The sequence below is a fragment of the Heptranchias perlo genome, chromosome 36, assembly GCF_035084215.1.
Source record: "Heptranchias perlo isolate sHepPer1 chromosome 36, sHepPer1.hap1, whole genome shotgun sequence".
NCBI classification, from domain to species: Eukaryota; Metazoa; Chordata; class Chondrichthyes; order Hexanchiformes; family Hexanchidae; genus Heptranchias; species Heptranchias perlo.
The window spans coordinates 23,445,784-23,466,260 of NC_090360.1; the positions used below are offsets into that span (position 1 = coordinate 23,445,784).

The window sequence follows — 20,477 nt, forward strand, 5'->3', positions numbered from 1 at the left end:
TGAATGTCCTTGACTGCTGAAGTGTTCCCCGACTGGGAGGGAACCCTCCTGTCTGGCGATTGTTGCGCGGTGTCCGTTCATCCGTTGTCGCAGTGTCTGCATGGTCTCGCCAATGTACCGTGCAGACACTGGTGTTGTAAGATTCCTTACATTTGTCAACCCCAGTCCATCACCGGCATCTCCACATCATAATATCATTAGGTTTCGAATAGTTATGGAAAGGGACAAGGAATAATCAAATGTGAAAATACTAAATTAGCGGAGGGCAAATTTCAGAGAGTTAAAAAGGGATCTTGCCCAGGTGGATTGGAATCAAAAATTGGCAGGCAAAACAGTAATTGAAGAATGGGAGGCCTTCAGGAGGAGTTGGTTTGGGTACAGAGTAGACGCATCCCCTGCGAGGGGGAAAGGAAGGGCATCCAAAGATGGAGCTCCCTGGATGAGTAAAGAGAAAGAGATTAAAATGAAACAGAAAAAGGAAGCTTATGATGAATGTAAGGTTCGTAATACAGTAGAGAACCAGGCTGAATACAGAGAGTGCAGAGGATATCCAAAAAAAGGTGTACAGGGCAAATTTCAAAATTTGCAGATAACACAAAACTTGGAAGTGTAGTGAGCAGTGAGGAGGATAGCGATAGACTTCAAGAGGATATAAACAGGCTGGTGGAATGGGTGGACACGTGGCAGATGAAATTTAACGCAGAGAATTGCAAAGTGATACAGTACAATTCTAAAGGGGGTGCAAGAACAGAGAGACCTGGGGGTATACGTGTACAGGTCATTGAAAGTGGCAGGGCAGGTTGAGAAAGCGGTTAAAAAAGCATACGGGATCCTGGGCTTTATAAATAGAGGCATAGAGTAGAGGCGTAGAATCATGAGGGGTCTCGACAGAGTAGAGTTCCCATTGGCGGAAGGGTCAAGAACCAGAGGACACAAATTTAAGGTGATTGGCAAAAGAACCAAAAGTGACACGAGGAATTACTTTTTTATGCAGCGAGTGGTTATGATCTGGAATGCGCTGCCTGAAAGGGTGGTGGAAGCAGATTCAATCGTGAGTTTCAAAAGGGAATTGGATAAATACTTGAAGGGAAAAAATTGGCAGGGCTACAGGCAAAGGGTGGGTGAGTGGGACTAACTGGATTGCTCTTGCATAGAGCCGGCACAGGCTCGATGGGCCGAGTGGCCTCCTTCTGTGCTGTAACCATTTTAAGATTCTATGAATAAGCAGGGCAAAGAGAGAATATGAGTGGATTAGTGGCTAATAGACAAGGGAACCCAAAAGTCTTTTATAAACATATAAATAGTAAAAGGATAGTCACGGGAAGGGTGGGACCGATCAGAGGCGTAAAAGGAGATCTTCTTGTGGAGGCGGAGGGCATGGCTGAGCCATCTGTCTTCACCAAAGAGGATGCTGCCAGTGTTCTAATAAAGGAGGAGGTAGCGATATTGGATAGGATAAAAATAGATAAAGAGGAGGGACTTAAAAGATTGGCAGTACTCAAAGTAGAAAAGTCACCCGGTCCAGAAATTGTGGAGGTTCTGGCCACAATTTTCTCATCCCCCTTAGATATGGGGGCAGTGCCAGAGGACTGGAGGATTGCAGATGTTACACCCCTGTTCAAAAAAGGGGAGAGGGATAAAACCAGCAATAACAGGCCAGTCAGCCTAACGTCGAGGGTGGGGAAACTTTGAGACAATAACCTGGGACACAATTCATTGTCACTTGGAAAAGTGTGGGCTAATAAATGAAAGTCAGCACGGATTTGTTAAAGGAAAGTCATGTTTGACTAACTTGATTGAGTTCTTTGAAGAAGTAATAGAGAGGATTGATGAGGGTAGTGCGGTAGATGTTTTGTATATGGACTTTCAAAAGGCATTTGATAAAGTGCCACATAATAGACTTGTTAGCAAAATTAAAGCCCATGGGATTAAAGGGACAGTGACAGCATGGATACAAAATTGGCTAAGGGACAGAAAGCAGAGAGTAGTGGTGAACGGTTGTTTTTCAGACTGGAGGGAAGTATACAGTGGTGTTCCCCAGGGGTCAGTATTAGGACCACTGCTCTTTTTTATATATATTAATGACCTGGACGTGGGTATAGAGGATAAAATTTCAAAGTTTGCGGATGACATGAAACTCGGAAATGTAGTAAACAATGAAGAGGATAGTAACAGACTTCAGCAGGACATAGACAGACTGGTGAAATGGGCAAACACATGGCAGATGAAATTTAATGCAGAGAAGTGTGAAGTGATACATTTTTGGTTGGAAAAATGAGGAGAGGTAATATAAACTAAATGGTACAATTTTAAAAGGGGGTGCAGGAACAGAGACCTGGGGGTGCACATACACAAATCTTTGAAAGTGGCAGGACAAATTGAGAAGGCTGTTTTTTTAAAAAAAAAGCATCTGGGATCCTGGGCTTTATTAGTAGGGGCACACAGTATAAAAGCAAGAAAGTTTTGCTAAACCTTTATAAAACACTGGTTAGGCCTCAGCTGGAGTATTGTGTTCAATTCTGGGCACCACACTTTAGGAAGGATGTCAAGGCCTTAGAGAGGGTGCAGAGGAGATTTACTATGGTATCTGTGATGAGGTGGGGAGACTGGAGAAACTGGGGTTGTTCTCCTTAGAACAGAGAAGGTTAAGAGGAGATTTGATAGAGGTGTTCAAAATCATGAATGGTTTTGACAGAGTAAATAAGGAGAAACTATTTCCAGTGGCAGAAGGGTCAGTAACCAGAGGACACAGATTTAAGTTGATCGGCAAAAGAGCCAGAGGTGACATGAGAAAACATTTTTTACGCAGCGAGTTGTTCTGATCTGGAATGCGCTGCCTGAAAGGGCGGTGGAAACAGATTCAATAGTAACTTTCAAAAGGGAATTGGATAAATATTTGAAGGAAAGAAATTTACAGGCCAATGGGGAAAGAGCAGGGAATGGGACTAATGGGATAGCTCTGTGAAAGAATGGCCTCCTCCTGTGCTGTGTTCCTACTATGTTACTACGCATAAGAGTAAATATCTTGCTCTGAATTATCTAATTTTTAATTAATTTTTTATATTACTTTTATTGGTAAATTTTCAGGTAGGTGAAAATTCAAAATGGCCACTTCCCAAAATTATCTCAACAATTTGATTGGTCAGCTCCTGCTACTTGTCAGTTTAGATGGGTAACTTTCAAACAGAAGTTGAACGATTTGCTCGTTTTTCTGCTGTTTGTTCGTTCCTCGTTGGCAGTCACCAACATAGTCAAACTGCTGGCCAATCAAATATTTAATTGGGGGCCTCATTTGAGCCAGTCATTGCTGAGGTGTGGCACTGTCAGGTGTGGTGCCTTTGAAAAATGTGCTCAATGGACGAGCCCTCAAACCTAGACTTCTAAAAAGATGAGAGAGCAGTTAGGAACAGGTCAAGGCCATTCAGCCCCTCGAGTATGTTCTGCCATTCAATTAGATCATGGCTGATCTGTAGCTTAACTCCATCTACCCACCTTGGTTCCATAACCCTTCTACCCTTGGTTCTCTGTGATGTCTCTCATAGTTGCATAGTAACCCTGATTGCTGTTATGTCACAGGGCAGGAGTACAACTTCCTGAAGATGGAGCCTGCAGAAGTGAATTCCTTGGGCGAGATCTATGACTTTGACAGCATTATGCACTATGCCAGGAACACCTTCTCAAGGTTGGACTTTAAGGTTATGTCAATTTAGTTCTTCACACTTCTTGTAACCGGTAACAAGTAGTTGTAGAATTGTAAGATAACTAGACCAGAAATATTGCCCTCATTGGGTCTCTTTACAATTGGTTTGATTTTTTATTTGCATTAATGATGAGTTTGCTTGCATATTCCTCTCTCCTCCAGTCTGATTCCCAATTATTGCAGCTCTTTGAAAGCCTTGGCCTGTTTGGACTGGATTGGAATAAGTTCCGCCTTGGGTCAGAATACCATTGAAGAGCAGAATTCTCGTGGGGATTTTAGTGCAGAATCTAGGCGGGCACATCAGGGCCCCATTGTCAAAATGATCATCCTTCTGAAGAGACGTTAAACCAAGGCTCCATCTGCCTGTTCCGTTGGTTGGGTGTAAACGATCCCATGGCACTGTTGAAGGAAGGGCAGGGAGTTCTCCCAGTGTCCTGACCAATGTTCCTCCCGCAACCAACATCAGGAGAAACAGACAAACTCAACATTCTTCTCATTACTGGTTGTGGGATTTTGCTCTGTGTAAAATTCTGCTCCTTTCACCTACAAAACAAAAGTCATTGCCCTTCGTAGTAATTCATTCTACGTGAAGCGCTTTGAGATATTTCTGAGAGCAGACATGCTATAAATGTAGGTTTGTTCTTCATTGCAACGAAGCCCGGCTCTGTTCTCATACAACAAGTCTCACTGGATGGTGGCCATGGTTGACTTCATGGCCCGGGGCGCTCAGTCCAATAATAGGTAACTCAGCAGAGAATGGGAATCAAACCTGGGACCGTCCTCATTGTTGTTCAGAGTCACCATTTTCCATGTGACTCCAACCATGCTTTTTAATGCACTCTTCCTTCACATCATTCCGACTTCCATGACACTTGTATGGTTCCATTCCGATCGGTCCCAGTGGAGTTGGCACACCCCTTGCAATGGTTCCACCGCCCGTACCCACATGGTCGCCTATGTTGGGCCTCCAAAGTTCCATCCTCCCCATCTATTCCTCATCCACATGCTGTTTCTCAATGGCATTATCCATAATCAATCATACAAACAATGATGGACAGGAAAAGACCCTCTGGCCCATCCAGCCTGTCCCAAATAACTGCGATGCCTTGTGTATCACAATATAGAGACTCTCCACCCACCCAAAACCATGTAATCTTCTGGGAGAGATGAAAAACCAGATAAAAACCCAGGTCAATTTGGGGGAAAAAATCTGGGAAATTCCTCTGACCCCAAAGTTAGTCCAGGAGACCACTCTAGCCCTGATTAATGCCGTGCAGTACCAACTGTGTAGAACCTCAGAATTGTGCATGACCCTGAGCTGAGCTTCAAACCCTAAATCCAATCCACTTCTACCACTGCCTATGTCTGTCTGTACCTCACTTATTAACTCTGAATCCCTTCTCCTCACCTCCAGATCAGAATCCCTCAACACTGGCCATCCCATCTACTTCTGACACAAGCTCTAACATGTCCATGACTCTGCTCCCTGCATCCTATCTTGCACCGAGTTCCACTCTCAGCAGTCACTGCCCAGTGTATTGATCTTCCCCAGTGACCTCACCCCTCCCTTTCTCTGATACCTCCTCCCGTGCTACGTTCCAGTTTAAGCTCTCTGCTGGGCTGACCTTGATCCAACCTCTGGTCCATCTTATCCTCACAATGTAAAATTCTATCCCTGAACCACTCCCTCGCGCTATCTCTCTCCCTACGAGCTGACAATGAACCTCTTTGACTTTGCCCTTGGTCATCTCTGCTGCCGCTCCTCTCGCCTTCCTCTCCGTGACATGCCTGTGGAACGTTTGGTTATGTTACGAGTGTCCTTTAGGTGAAAGCTGTTGTCTGGCTGAATTTTAAACCAGTGTTAAATGGGTTTGCAATCGGTCTCACTCTTTCTCACCAGAAACCTCACTCCTACGATTTCCCTGACAGCTGGTTTCCGTATTTAAGTGATTTTATAGAGTCCACTTTATTTTTGTACATAACCCTTTGCCAATCCAGTCTGTGGTTGGTTCTTTAATTCCCGTCGTTCCCACGAAACGCCTGTGGTCCTGGTGTCCTTTCCTTTCCTTTCCTTTCCTTACACTCTGCAGCTCTCCTGCAGAAAACAAATATTTGAGGTTTCCTCGGCAAGCAACCCCAGTCATTCGACAAGTATTTCCCTTCTCAACTCCAGCAACAGATGAACGTTTAACTCCAGCAACAGATCATTGAACGGTTACAGCACGGAAGGAGGCCATTCGGCCCATCGAGTCCGTACGGCTCTATGCACGAGCAATCCGGCTAGTCCCACTCCACTGCCCTTTCCCCGTAGCCCTCCAAGTTTTTTTCTTTTCAAGTACTTATGCAGTTCCCTTTTGAAGGCCATGATTGAATCTGCCTCCACCACTCCCTCGGGCAGTGCATTCCAGATCACAACCACTCGCTGTGTAAAAATGTTTTTCCTCATGTTACCTTTTGTTTTTTGACAATCACCTTAAATCTATGTCCTCTGTTTCTTGACCCTTCCGCCAATGGGAGCAGTTTCTCTCTATCTACTCTCTCTAGACCCTTCGTGATTTTAAATACCTCTATCAAATCTCCTCTCAACCTTCTCTGTTCCAAGGAGAACAACCCCAGCTTCTCCAGTCTATCCACATAACTGAAGTCCCTCATCCCTGGAATCAATCTCGTAAATCTTTTCTGCACCCTCTCTAAGGCCTTCACATCTTTCTTAAAAGTGCGGTGCCCAGAACTGGACACAATACTCCAGCTGAGGCCGAACCAGTGTTTTATAAAAGTTCATCATGACTTCCTTGCTTTTGTACTCTATGCCTCTATTTATAAAGCCCAATATCCTGTATGCTTTTTTAATCACTTTCTCAACCTGCCCTGCCCTGCCACTTTCAATGATTTGTGCATGTATACCCCCAGATCTCTCTGTTGCCGTACCCCTTTTAGAGTTGTGCCCTTTAGTTTATATTGCCTCTCCTCGTTCTTCCTACCGAAATATATAATTTAGCATTTCTCTGCGTTAAATTTTATCTGCTATGTGTCCGCCCATTCCACTAACCTGTCTATATCCTTTTGAAGTCTATCACTATCCTACGAACATACGAATTAAGAGCAGGAGTAGGCCATTCGGCCCCTCGAGCCTGCTCTGCCATTTGATAAGATCATGGCTGATCTGATTGTGGCCTCAACCCTACTTTCCTGTCTACGTACTGTAACCTTTGACTCCCTTGTTAATCAGGAATCTATCTAACTCAGCCTTAAAAATATTCAATGACCCTGCCTCCACCGCTCTCTGGGGAAGGGAGTTCCACAGACTCACGACCCTCTGAGAGAAAAAAATTCTCCTCATCTTCGTCTTAAATGGGAGACCCCTTATTTTTAAACCGTGGCCCCTAGTTCTAGTCTCTCTCACAAGGGGAATTATCCTCTCAGCATCTACCCCTTCTAGTCCCCTCAGGATCTTATGTTTCAATAAGATCACCTCACATTCTTCTAAACTCCAGTGTATACAGGCCCAACTTGTCCAACCTTTCCTCATAAGATAACCCCCTCATTCCAGGAATCAGTCGAGTGAACCTTCTCTGGACCATTTCTAAAGCAATTATGTCCTTTTTTAAATGAGGAGACTAAAACTGCACACAGTATTCTAGATGTGATCTCACCAATGCCCTGTACAACTGTAGCAAAACATCTCTACTTTTATATTCCATTCCCCTTGCAATAAATGACAACATTCCATTTGCCTTCCTAATCACTTGCTGTACCTGCACACTAACGTTTTGTGATTCATGTACTAGGACACCCAGATCCCTCTGTACCTCAGAGTTCTGCAATCTCTCTCCATTTAAATAATATACTGCTTTTCTATTCCTCCTACCAAAGTGGACAAGTTCACATTTTCCCACATTATAGTCCATCTGCCAAATTTTTGCCCACTCACTTAACCTATCTATATCCCTTTGCAGACTCCTCATGTCCTCTTCACAACTTACTTTCCTACCTACCTTTGTGTCATCTGCAAATTCAGCAATCATACATTCGGTCCCTTCATCCAAGTCATTGATATAGATTGTAAATAGTTGAGGCCCAAGCACTGATCCCTGTGGCACTCCACTCGTTACATCTTGCCCACCTGAAAATTACCCATTTATACCTACTCTCTGTTTCCTGTTGGCTGACCAATCCTTTATCCATGCTAATATGTTACCCTCTACACCATGAGCTCTTATTTTGTGTAGTGGCCTTTGATGTGGCACCTTGTCAAAAGCCTTCTGGAAATCCAAGTACACCACATCCACAGGATCCCCTTTATCCACGTTGCTTGTTACTTTCTTAAAGAACTCTAATAAATTAGTCAAACACGATTTCCCTTTCACAAAGCCGTGTTGACTCTGCCTGATTGCATTGAGATTTTCTAAGTGCCCTGCTATAACCTCCTTAATAATAGATTCTAGCATTTTCCCTATGACAGATGTTAATCTAACTGGCCTGTAGTTTCCTGCTTTCTGTCTCCCTCCTTTCTTGAATAGAGGAGTTACATTTGCTATTTTCCAATCTGATGGGACCCTTCCAGAATCTAGGGAATTTTGGAAAATTAATACCAATACATCGACTATCTCTTCAGCCACTTCTTTTAAGACCCTCGGATGAAGTCCGTCAGGACCTGGGGACTTGTCAGCTTTTAGTTCTAATATTTTTTTCAGAACCCTTTCCCTGGTGATTGTAAATATTTTAAGTTCCTCCCTCCCTTTCACCTCTTGATTCACAATTATTTCTGGCATGTTATTTGTATCCTCTACAGTGAAGACGGACGCAAAATATCTGTTCAATTCATCCGCCATTTCCTTATTCCCCATTATTAATTCTCCAGACTCTCTCTCTAGAGGACCAACACTCACTTTACTTACTCTTTTCCTTTTTAAATATCTGTTTTTATATTTCTAGCTAGCTTTCTCTCGTACTCTAATTTCTCACTTATTATTCTCTTAGTCATTCTTTGCTGTTTTTTATATTCTGTCCAATCTTCTGACCTGCCACTAATCTTCGCGGAATTGTATGCTTTTTCTTTCAATCTGATACTATCTTTAACTTCCTTAGTTAGCCACAGATGGTATGTCCTTCCCCTGGAGTCTTTCTTTCTCACTGGAATGTATCTTTGCTGAGTGTTATGAAATATATCATTAAATATCTGCCACTGCATCTCTACTGACCTATCCCTTAACCTAAGTTCCCAGTTCACTTTAGCCAGCTCTGTCTTCATGCCCTCATAATTGCCCTTATTTAACTTTAAAACACTAGTCTTAGACTTACTCCTCTCGTCCTCAAACTGAATGTGAAATTTGATCATATTGTGATCACTGCTACCTGGAGGCTCCTTTACAATGAGGGCATTAATTAACCCTGCCTCATTACACATTACCAGATCTAGAATAGCCTGCTCTCTGATTGGCTCTAGAATGCGCTGCTCTAAGAAACTGTCCCGAATGCACTCTATGAACTCACCTTCCAGGCTACCTTTGCCAATCAGATTCTTTCAATCTATATGTAGATTAAAATCACCCATGATTATCGCTGCTCCTTCTCACAAGGCTCCATTATTTCTTCCTGTATACCCTGTCCTACAGTGTGGTTACTGTTAGGGGGCCTATAAACTACTCCCATAAGTGATTTCTTGCCTTTACTATTTCTTATCTCTACCCAAACTGATTCTACATCTTGGTCTTTAGAACTAAGGACATTTCTCTCTATTCTACTCATGTCATCCTTAATTAACAGAGCTACCCCTCCACCTTTTCCGAGCTTCCTGTCCTTCCGAAATGTCAAGTACCCTTGAATATTCAGATTCCAGCCTTTGTCATCTTGCAACAATGTCTCTGTAATGGCTCTCAGATCGTACATATTTATTTCTATTTGAGCTGTCAATTCATCCATTTTGTTACGAATGCTACGCACATTCAGATACAAAGCCTTTAGTGCTGCCTTTTTACTATTTTTGCAACTTCTAGCCTTATCTGCTGGTGCACTCTTAAGTTTGCATGCTCAGTTCCTTCCTGCCACTCTGATTATCATTTCCCTTATTGCTACCTTGCTCTCTTGCCTTGTCTTCTTTCTTTAATTTCTCACATCTTCCCTTACTTGATCCCTCGCCCCCATTCTTTAGTTTCAAGCCTTCTCTACCGCCCTAGTTATACGATTCGCCAGAACACTGGCCCCAGCACGGTTCAGATGAAGGTCCCAACGGTACAGCTCCCACTTTCCCCAGTACTGCTGCCAGTGCCCCATGAATCGAAACCCATTTCTCCCACACCAACCTTTGAGCCACGAATTTAACTCTCTAATCGTATTTACTCTATGCCAATTTGCTTGTGGCTCAGGTAATAATGCAGGAGATTATTACCTTTTGAGGTTCTGCTTTTTAATTTAGCCCCTAACTGCTCATACTCCCGAAGCAAAACCTCTTCCCTCGTCCTACCTAAGTTATTGGTACCTACGTGGACCACAACAACTGGATCCTCCCCCTCCCACTGCAAGTTCCTCTCCAGCCCAGAATGTCCCGAACCCTGGCACCGGGCAGGCAACACAGCCTTCTGGACTCTCATTCTCGGCTGCAGACAGCTGTGTCTGTCCCCTACTACCACTACATTCCTACTAACTCCCCCCTCTTGAATGGCTTCCTGTACCATGGTGCCACTGTCAGTTTGCTCATCCACCCTGCAGCCCCCGCTTTCGTCCACACAGGCTGCAAGCACTCAAACCTGTTGGACAATTGCAAAGACTGAGGCTCCTCCACTTTTACCTTCTCGATCCCCTTACCTGCCTCGCTCGCGGTCACACCCTCCTGTCCCTGACCACTGACCAATTCAGATGACCTTATCCTAAGGGGTGTGACCACTCCTGGAACCGAATGTCCAGGTATTTTTCCCCCTCCCTGATGTGTCGCAGTGTCTGCAGCTCGACCTCCAGCTCAATGACTCTGAGCCGAAGCTCCTCAAGCCGCAGACGCTTACTGCAGACGTGTTTGCTCTGGATCACACTGGCGTCCAGGAACTCCCACATTCTGCAGTCGCTAAACATCTTCTGCCCTACGCGTCCCAATAAGATTTACAAGTGCTAGTAAACCTTCTACTACTACTAAAACCTTACAATTACTAAGTTACACTTGTTTTGAAAGGTAAACGAGTCAAATACTCATCAATCAATCACTTGCATGTTTCCCTGTGATGACACAGTTGGATTTTCTCAGAACGTGGTGACTGGCAGTGCCTGGACCCCCGCTTTCTCCGCCCTGTTTATATCCCCGCTCTGGTCCCTCTCTTCCCCACTGCTCACTGTTCACTACACTTCCAAGTTTTGTGTCATCTGCAAATTTTGAAATTGTGCCCTGTACACCCAAGTCCAAGTCATTAATATAGATCAGAAAAGCAGTGGTCCCAGCACCGAACCCTGGGGAACACCACTGTACACCTCCCTCCAGTCCAAAAAACAACCGTTCACCATTATTCTCTGCTTCCTGTTACTTATCCAATTCTGTATCCATGCTGCCACTGCCCCCTTTATTCCATGGGCTTCAATCTTGATGACAAGCCTATTATGCGGCACTTTATCAAACGCCTTTTGGAAGTCCATATACACAACATCAACCGCATTGCCCTCATCAACCCTCTCTGTTACCTCATCAAAAAACTTTATCAAGTTAGTCAAACACTATTTGCCCTTAACAAATCCGTGCTGGCTTTCCCTAATCAATCTACACTTGTCCAAGTGACTGTTAATTCTGTCCTGGATTATCATTTCTAAAAGTTTCCCCACCACTGAGGTTAAACTGACTGGCCTGTAGTTGCTGGGTTTATCCTTACACCCTTTTTTGAAAAAGGGTGTGACGTGTGCAATTCTCCAGTCCTCTAAGGATGTTTGGAAGATTATGGCCAGCACCTCCACAATTTCCACCCTTACTTCCCTCAACAACCGAGGATGCATCCCATCCGGACCGGGTGACTTATCTACTTTAAGTACAGCCAGCCTTTCTAGTATCTCCTCTTTATTAATTATTAACCCATCCAGTATCTCAACTATATCTTCCTTTACGTGGATGAACATTTAACTCCACTGATATGGTTTCTGACCAAGATTTGAACCTGAGCCCGTCCGGACCTGTGCGCGGGGGGGGGGCGGCCCCGGACCTGTGCGCGGGGGGGGCGTGCGTCCGGACCTGTGCGCGGGGGGGGGGCGGCGCCCGTCCGGACCTGTGTGCGGGGGGCGGCGCCCGTCCGGACCTGTGGGCGGGGGGCGGCGCCCGTCCGGACCTGTGTGCGGGGGGGCGGCGCCCGTCCGGACCTGTGTGCGGGGGGCGGCGCCCGTCCGGACCTGTGTGCGGGGGGCGGCGCCCGTCCGGACCTGTGGGCGGGGGGCGGCGCCCGTCCGGACCTGTGGGCGGGGGGCGGCGCCCGTCCGGACCTGTGGGCGGGGGGCGGCGCCCGTCCGGACCTGTGGGCGGGGGGGCGGCGCCCGTCCGGACCTGTGGGCGGGGGGCGGCGCCCGTCCGGACCTGTGGGCGGGGGGCGGCGCCCGTCCGGACCTGTGGGCGGGGGGGCGGCGCCCGTCCGGACCTGTGGGCGGGGTGCGGCGCCCGTCCGGACCTGTGGGCGGGGGGCGGCGCCCGTCCGTACCTGTGGGCGGGGGGCGGCGCCCGTCCGGACCTGTGGGCGGGGGGCGGCGCCCGTCCGGACCTGTGGGCGGGGGGCGGCGCCCGTCCGGACCTGTGGGCGGGGGGCGGCGCCCGTCCGGACCTGTGGGCGGGGGGCGGCGCCCGTCCGGACCTGTGGGCGGGGGGCGGCGCCCGTCCGGACCTGTGGGCGGGGGGCGGCGCCCGTCCGGACCTGTGGGCGGGGGGCGCCGCCCGTCCGGACCTGTGGGCGGGGGGCGGCGCCCGTCCGGACCTGTGGGCGGGGGGCGGCGCCCGTCCGGACCTGTGGGCGGGGGGGCGGCGCCCGTCCGGACCTGTGGGCGGGGGGCGGCGCCCGTCCGTACCTGTGGGCGGGGGGCGGCGCCCGTCCGGACCTGTGGGCGGGGGGCGGCGCCCGTCCGGACCTGTGGGCGGGGGGCGGCGCCCGTCCGGACCTGTGGGCGGGGGGCGGCGCCCGTCCGGACCTGTGGGCGGGGTGCGGCGCCCGTCCGGACCTGTGGGCGGGGGGCGGCGCCCGTCCGTACCTGTGGGCGGGGGGCGGCGCCCGTCCGGACCTGTGGGCGGGGGGCGGCGCCCGTCCGGACCTGTGGGCGGGGGGCGGCGCCCGTCCGGACCTGTGGGCGGGGGGCGGCGCCCGTCCGGACCTGTGGGCGGGGGGCGGCGCCCGTCCGGACCTGTGGGCGGGGGGCGGCGCCCGTCCGGACCTGTGGGCGGGGGGCGGCGCCCGTCCGGACCTGTGGGCGGGGGGCGCCGCCCGTCCGGACCTGTGGGCGGGGGGCGGCGCCCGTCCGGACCTGTGGGCGGGGGGCGGCGCCCGTCCGGACCTGTGGGCGGGGGGCGGCGCCCGTCCGGACCTGTGGGCGGGGGGCGGCGCCCGTCCGTACCTGTGGGCGGGGGGCGGCGCCCGTCCGGACCTGTGGGCAGGGGGGCGGCGCCCGTCCGGACCTGTGGGCGGGGGGGGGCGGCGAATGTAACCAGGAGCAAAAGTGATCATTATATCCACATACATGGTCACTTGCACAAGCCAGGCCCAGGCTGCAGTCAGAATTCGGCTGCACCTGAAATATTCGCACCTGCTCCCCTGTCCTCCTCAATCACTCTTTCTTTGGTGTTTTCAGTAAAACTAGTTCAAAGGTGATTTCCTTCCAGGTTGCATGTTAATGAATGGTTTCACAAGTGGATTCTGCAGCCAACAGCTCAATGAACTAATCCGCTAGTTCCCCGATGGTTCAGTGGTTAAATTCCCTCTGTGTGGTCCTGAGCTCGATCCCTGGTCAGTCACTTTCTCCGTGCTGGGTCGGGGCCTCGGTGACCCTGGGGCCTCTGTTTGTTTCCTTTATTTCATAGAGGCAAAATCTGACACCAAACGATGCTTAGAACGCACGAAGATTCTGGTCGGGATTCTCCTCTGCCACCCGTGGAAGGATGATTGACAGTGACACTGGTCCAGCCCCACCTCTGCAGAACTGTGGGTCAGGGTCAGGATGGCTGAGCCTAGGGCTGGTATCAGCCCCTCCCCCAGTAAACCACAGCACCCACAAGGGCTGCCAAGCAGGAGACTGCCATTCTCATTCCAATCTTAGAGCATCTTTTCCATCCCATCTCACCCAGCCCTGGATCAATGGCCACTGACACCGCGCTCTCTATCCCGCTGTTCCAAAGCTGCTGTCTCCAATTAATGTTTCTTCCAACTCACCCAATTCCCACAGGGAGAGAGAGAAAGGTGAAGGAGATGGTGAAAGAAATAAAGGAGAGAGAAACACGAAGATGAAGGAGGAGAGAGAGAGAGACAGAAATAGTGGAGAGAAAAATACAGAGATGAAGGAGGAGAAAGAGATTGCAGGAAATAGAAATGACCTTTCCAAAAATTCCAAGAAAAGTGAAATTGATTGGGCGTCAAATGTTGTGTTTAAACTGCATGCTCCCTGATGTAAAGTGATTTAATCAGGTATGGCCCATTCACTAATGGTGTCCCTAAAGGATCCAGCTCACTGCTCCAGACTTTAGTATTAGTCAATATGATTGCTGTTTGATTCGTCCAGAGCCTCTGTGTTCGCAATGATCCCTCAGCCGTATTCACTGGCTGCCGCTCTCTGTCCATTCTATAGGGGTGTATTTTTGGATACCATCCTTCCTCGCAGAGATGACCATGGCATGAGGCCGACCATTGGGCAGAGAGTCAGACTCAGCCAAGGAGACATCACCCAAGCCAAGAAATTGTACCGATGCCCAGGTAACTGGCCAAGAATCTGGCCCCTATTCTCAGAAATGATTCCCGGTTTAATTAGAAAAAAATATAACCTCTAAATCGTAGCATCCTGTGACATGAGAATGTGATCGGCATGACTCAGGGTGATTGGACAGCTCGTGTCCAGCCATTTGTCAGTTACTGTCCTTAAAAATAGGGAGAAACCTCGGGGGTATTTGTGATTTTGTGCGATGGTGAGAAACGGGTGACAGCGAGTCGGCCGCCATTTTACATCTCTCTCCTGATTGACTTCAGCGGAAGAACTTGGTGCAGGAGGGAGAAGGACCCAGTTGTCGTGGTCCACGTAGGGACCAACGACATAGGTAGGACGAGGTATGAGGTTCTGTGAGGGAGTTTGAGGAGATGGGCTTCAAATTAAAAAGCAGAACCTCAAAGGTAATAATCTCTGGATTACTACCTGAGCCGAGTGCAAATTGGCAGAGGGACAAACAGATTAGATGGTTAAATGCATAGCTGAAAGAGTGGTGTGAGGAGCAGGGGTTTCAATTCATGGGGCACTGGCACCAGTACTGGGGAAAGAGGGAGCTGTTCCATTGGGGCAAGTTATACTGGGACAAGTGTTCTAGCGAATTGAATAACTAGGACGATAGATAGGGCTTTAAACTAATAACGGGAGGGGAGGGTTCAGGTAAGGGTAAACTTATAAGTCTAAAGAGAAAAGTCAAGGCTGTAGAGCAGAGTAGCGATTTGGGTAAAAACAAGCAGAGTGAGTCAGGAAGGGACAGAGAGTTTAACAAAGGTGACAGGTCATTAGTGACTAAGGTCACATCAGGGCAAAAAAGTTAAAATTAAAGGTCACCATATCTGAATGCACAAAGTATTTGTAACAGGATAGATGAATTAATGGCACAAAGAGAGAGAAATGGGTTTGATCTAGTCGCCATTACTGGGATGTGGTTGCAGGGTGACCAAGGTTTGGAACTAAATATTCCAGGGTACTTGAGTTTTAGAAAAGAAAGGCAAAATGGAAATGGCGGGTGGGGTGGGGGAGGGGAGGGGTGGGCGCAGGGTAGCCCTGATAATAAAAGATGAGATAAAGACAGTACTGAGAGGATCTTAGCTCAGAAAATCAGGACATGAAATCAGTGCGGATGGAGCTAAGAAATAACAAGGGGCAGAAAACACTGGTGGGAGTAGTTTACAGGCCTCTAACAGTAATTAGAGGAGCATGTAACAAGGGTGATGCAATAATCATGGGGGACTTTAATCTTCATATCGACCGGGCAAACCAAATTGGCAAAAGTAGTTTGGAGGATGAGTTCGTGGAATGAATTCAAGACAGTTTCCTGGAACAATATGTCGAGGAACCAACTAAGGAAGAGTTATTTTAGATCTTGTATTGTGTAATGAAACAGAGTTAGTTAGTAATCTTATAGTTAAGGATCCTCTGGGGTAGAGTGATCATAATATGATAGAATTTCATATTGACTTTGAGAGTGATGTAGTTAAGTCTGAAACTAGGGTTATAAATTTAAACAAAGCCAATTACGTAGGTATGAGGGGCGAGTTGGCTAAAATAGATTGGGAAATTAGATTAAAAGATATGATGGTAGATAAGCAATGGTGAACACTTAAAGAAATAATTCATAATTCTCAACGAATATACATTCCCTTGAGAAATAAAAACTCCATGGGAAAAGTGATCCAACCGTGGCTAACTAGAGAAGTTAAGGATAGTATTAGATTAAAAGAAGAGGCTTATAATATTGCCAAAAAGAGTAGTAAGATTAGGAATGGGAGAGTTTTAGAAACCAGCAAAGGATGACCAAGAAATTGATAGAGGGAGAAAATTGAATATGAGAGTAAACTAGTAAGAAATATAAAAAAACAGATTGCAAGAGCTTCTACAAGTACGTGAAAAGAAAGAGAGTAGTGACAGAGACAGGAGAAATTATAATGGGGAATAAGGAAATGGCAGAGACGTTAAACAAATATTTTATATCTGTCTTCAAAGTAGAAAACACAAAAAAATACCAGAAATAGTGGGGAACCAAGGGTCTAATGAGAATGAGGAACTTAAAGTAATTAAGATTAGTAAAGAAAAAGTACTGGAGAAAATAATGGGACTAAAAGCCAACAAATCCCCTGGCCCCGATGGCCTACATCCCAGGGTTCTAAAAGAGGTGGCTACAGAGATAGTGGATGCATTGGTTTTCATCTTCCAGAATACCCTAGATTCTAGAACGGTCCCTGTGGATTGGAAGGTAGCAAACGTAACCTCGCTGGTCAAGAAAGGAGGGAGAGAGAAAACAGGAAACCACAAGCCAGTTAGACTGACATCAGTCAGTGGGAAAATGTTAGAATCTATTATTAAGGACGTGATAACTTAGAAAATCATACGATTAGGCAGAGTCAACATGGTTTTATGAAAAAGAGACTAAGAAATATTGGTAGTCAAAGGGATTTGGGTGTCCTTGTAGACAAATTATAGAAAGTCAACATGCAGGTACAGCAAGCAATTTAGGAAGGCAAATGGTATGTTAGCGTTTATTGCAGGGGGGTTGGAGTACAAGAGTAAGGAGGTCTTACGGCAATTATATTGGGCTCTAGTGAGACCACACCTGGAGTACTGTGTACAGTTTTGGTCTCCTTACCTAAGGAAGGATATACTTGCCATAGAGGGGGTACAATAAGGGTTCACTAGATTGATTCCTGGGATGGGAGGGTTGTCCTATGAGGAGAGATTGAGTAGACTGGGCCTATATTATATTCTCTAGAGTTTAGAAGAATGAGAGGTGATCTCATTGAAAAGTGTAAAATTCTTAGAGGGCTCGACAGGGTAGATGCTGAGAGGCTGTTTCCCCTAGCTAGAGAGTCTAGAACTAGGGGTCATAGTCGCAAGATAAGGGGTCGGCCATTTAGGACCGAGATGAGGAAAAATCTCTTCACTCAGAGGGTTGTGAATCTTTGGAATTCTCTACCCCAGGGGGCTGTGGATGCTCAGTCATTGAGTATGTTCAAGACTGAGGTCGAAAGATTTTTGGACACTCGGAATGAAGGGATATGGGATAGGGAGGGAAAGTGGAATTGAGGTAGAAGATCATCCATGATCTGCAGACAAGATTAAGAGGAGAATTCATAGAAATGTTCAAAATCGTGAAGGATTTAGATAGCGTAAATAAGACAAGATGTTCCCATTGGTAGAAGGGTTGAGAACCAGAGGACACAGATGTAAGGTGATTGGCAAAAGAACCAAAGGCGACATGAGGAAAAACGTTTTTATGCAGCGAGTGGTTATGATCTGGAATGCACTGCCCGAGGGAGTGGTGGAAGCAGATTCAATCGTGGCTTTCAAAAAGGAATTGGATAAATACCTGAAGGGGAAAAAATTTGCAGGGCTATGGGGAAAAGACGGGGGAAATGGGACTAACTGGATCTGGAATGCACTGCCCGAGGGGATGGTGGAGGCAGATTCAATCATGGCCTTCAAAAGGGAACTGGACAAGTACTTGAAACGATAAAATGTGCTGGGATACAGGGATAGGGCAGGGGAGTGGGACTAGCTGGATTGCTCATGCGCAGATCGGACATGGAGTCGATGGGCCGAATGGCCTCCTTCCGTGCTATAACTGTTCTATGATTCTATGATTGTATTATGGGTAAATGTGGTGCAAATGGAATGTTGGGATACATGCCCAGAACAGTGAGCTGCATGTCAGTGAGAGAGGGGTCTTGGCCGAACTCACCTGGAATATTGACTCATTCTGGTCTCGCACTTCACTAGTGACTATTCTTATAATCTGATCTTTTACTCATCTGCTGTCTTCTTCAATTTTAATCGATTTCTAACCTCTTTATTTTTTTTTAATTCATTCTTGGGATGTGAGCATTGATGCCCAGGCTGGCATTTATTGTCCACCCCGAGTTGCCCTTGAGAAGGGGGTGCTGACTCTCGCTAGGGTACAGTTCCCGCAAGTGCCAACCCTCTCTGGAGTACAGTTCCAGGGGCACTTACTCTCTCTAGGGTACAGTTCCACAGATACTGACTCTCGCTGAGGTACAGTTCCTCAGATACTGACTCTCGCTGAGGTACAGTTCCACAGGCACTGACTCTCGCTGAGGTACAGTTCCACAGGCACTGACTCTCGCTGAGGTACAGTTCCACGGGCGCTGACTCTCGCTGAGGTACAGTTCCACAGGCACTGACTCTCGCTGAGGTACAGTTCCACAGGCACTGACTCTCGCTGAGGTACAGTTCCACAGGCACTGACTCTCGCTGAGGTACAGTTCCTCAGATACTGACTCTCGCTGAGGTACAGTTCCACGGGCGCTGACTCTCGCTGAGGTACAGTTCCACGGGCGCTGACTCTCGCTGAGGTACAGTTCCACGGGCGCTGACTCTCGCTGAGGTACAGTTCCACGGGCGCTGACTCTCGCTGAGGTACAGTTCCACGGGCGCTGACTCTCGCTGAGGTACAGTTCCACGGGCGCTGACTCTCGCTGAGGTACAGTTCCACGGGCGCTGACTCTCGCTGAGGTACAGTTCCACGGGCGCTGACTCTCGCTGAGGTACAGTTCCTTATTTTTTATTGGTTCATGGGATGTGGGCGTCGCTGGCGAGGCCAGCATTTATTGCCCATCCCTAATTGCCCTTGAGAAGGTGGTGGTGAGCCGTCTTCTTGAACCGCTGCAGTCCGTGTGGTGACGGTTCTCCCACAGTGCTGTTAGGAAGGGAGTTCCAGGATTTTGACCCAGCGACGATGAAGGAACGGCGATATATTTCCAAGTCGGGATGGTGTGTGACTTGGAGGGGAACGTGCAGGTGGTGGTGTTCCCATGTACCTGCTGCTCTTGTCCTTCTAGGTGGTAGAGGTCGCGGGTTTGGGAGGTGCTGTTGAAGAAGCCTTGGCGAGTTGCTGCAGTGCATCCTGTGGATGGTACACACTGCAGCCACAGTGCGCCGGTGGTGAAGAGAGTGAATGTTTAGGGTGGTGGATGGGGTGCCAATCAAACGGGCTGCTTTATCTTGGATGGTGTCGAGCTTCTTGAGTGTTGTTGGAGCTGCACTCATCCAGGCAAGTGGAGAGTATTCCATCACACTCCTGACTTGTGCCTTGTCGATGGTGGAAAGGCTTTGGGGAGTCAGGAGGTGAGTCACTCGCTGCAGAATTTTTTTTTCAAAAAATATACTTTATTCATAAAATTTGTAGCAAAAACATACAATACATTTGTCATGTCATATTCCAATCGTACACAATACAGATTATACAATTTGCAGGTTAAATCAAGTACAGTTCAATGAACACATTGTACATAATTAGAGTTCATGACACTCTGAGATGTCTCATTGCATTATACTCAATAAAGATGATTGATTTCAGATTCATTACAGGTGCATTATACCCAGCCTCTGACCTGCTCTTGTATCCACAGTATTTATATGGCTGGTCCATTTAAGTTTCTGGTCAATGGTGACCCCCAGGATGTTGATGGGGGATTCGGCGATGATAATGCCGTTGAATGTCAAGGGGAGGTGGTCATTACCTGGCACATATCTGGTGCGAATGTTACTTGCCACTTATGAGCCCAAGCCTGGATGTTGTCCAGGTCTTGCTGCATGCAGGCTCGGACTGCTTCATTATCTGAGGGGTTGCGAGTGGAACTGAACACTGTGCAATCATCAGCGAACATCCCCATTTCTGACCTTATGATGGAGGGAAGGTCATTGATGAAGCAGCTGAAGATGGTTGGGCCTAGGACGCTGCCCTGAGGAACTCCTGCAGCAATGTCCTGGGGCTGAGATGATTGGCCTCCAACAACCACTACCATCTTCCTTTGTGCTAGGTATGACTCCAGCCACTGGAGAGTTTCCCCCCTGATTCTCATTGACTTCA

The 20,477-nt window shown here is 47.7% G+C and overlaps 1 protein-coding gene across 5 annotated transcripts in view; it reads left to right on the forward strand.

Moving 5' to 3' along the window:
- Positions 1-20,477, forward strand: part of LOC137304203 (tolloid-like protein 2) — a 163,494-nt gene that overhangs the window by 94,426 nt on the left and 48,591 nt on the right. For 4 of the 5 annotated variants that reach the window (XM_067972761.1, XM_067972762.1, XM_067972763.1 and 1 more), the window contains 2 exons: positions 3,577-3,682; positions 14,483-14,607. In XM_067972761.1, coding sequence (XP_067828862.1) covers positions 3,577-3,682; positions 14,483-14,607 — 231 coding nt within the window. The remainder of the gene's footprint in view (positions 1-3,576; positions 3,683-14,482; positions 14,608-20,477) is intronic. The other variant, XM_067972765.1, reaches the window with a different exon arrangement.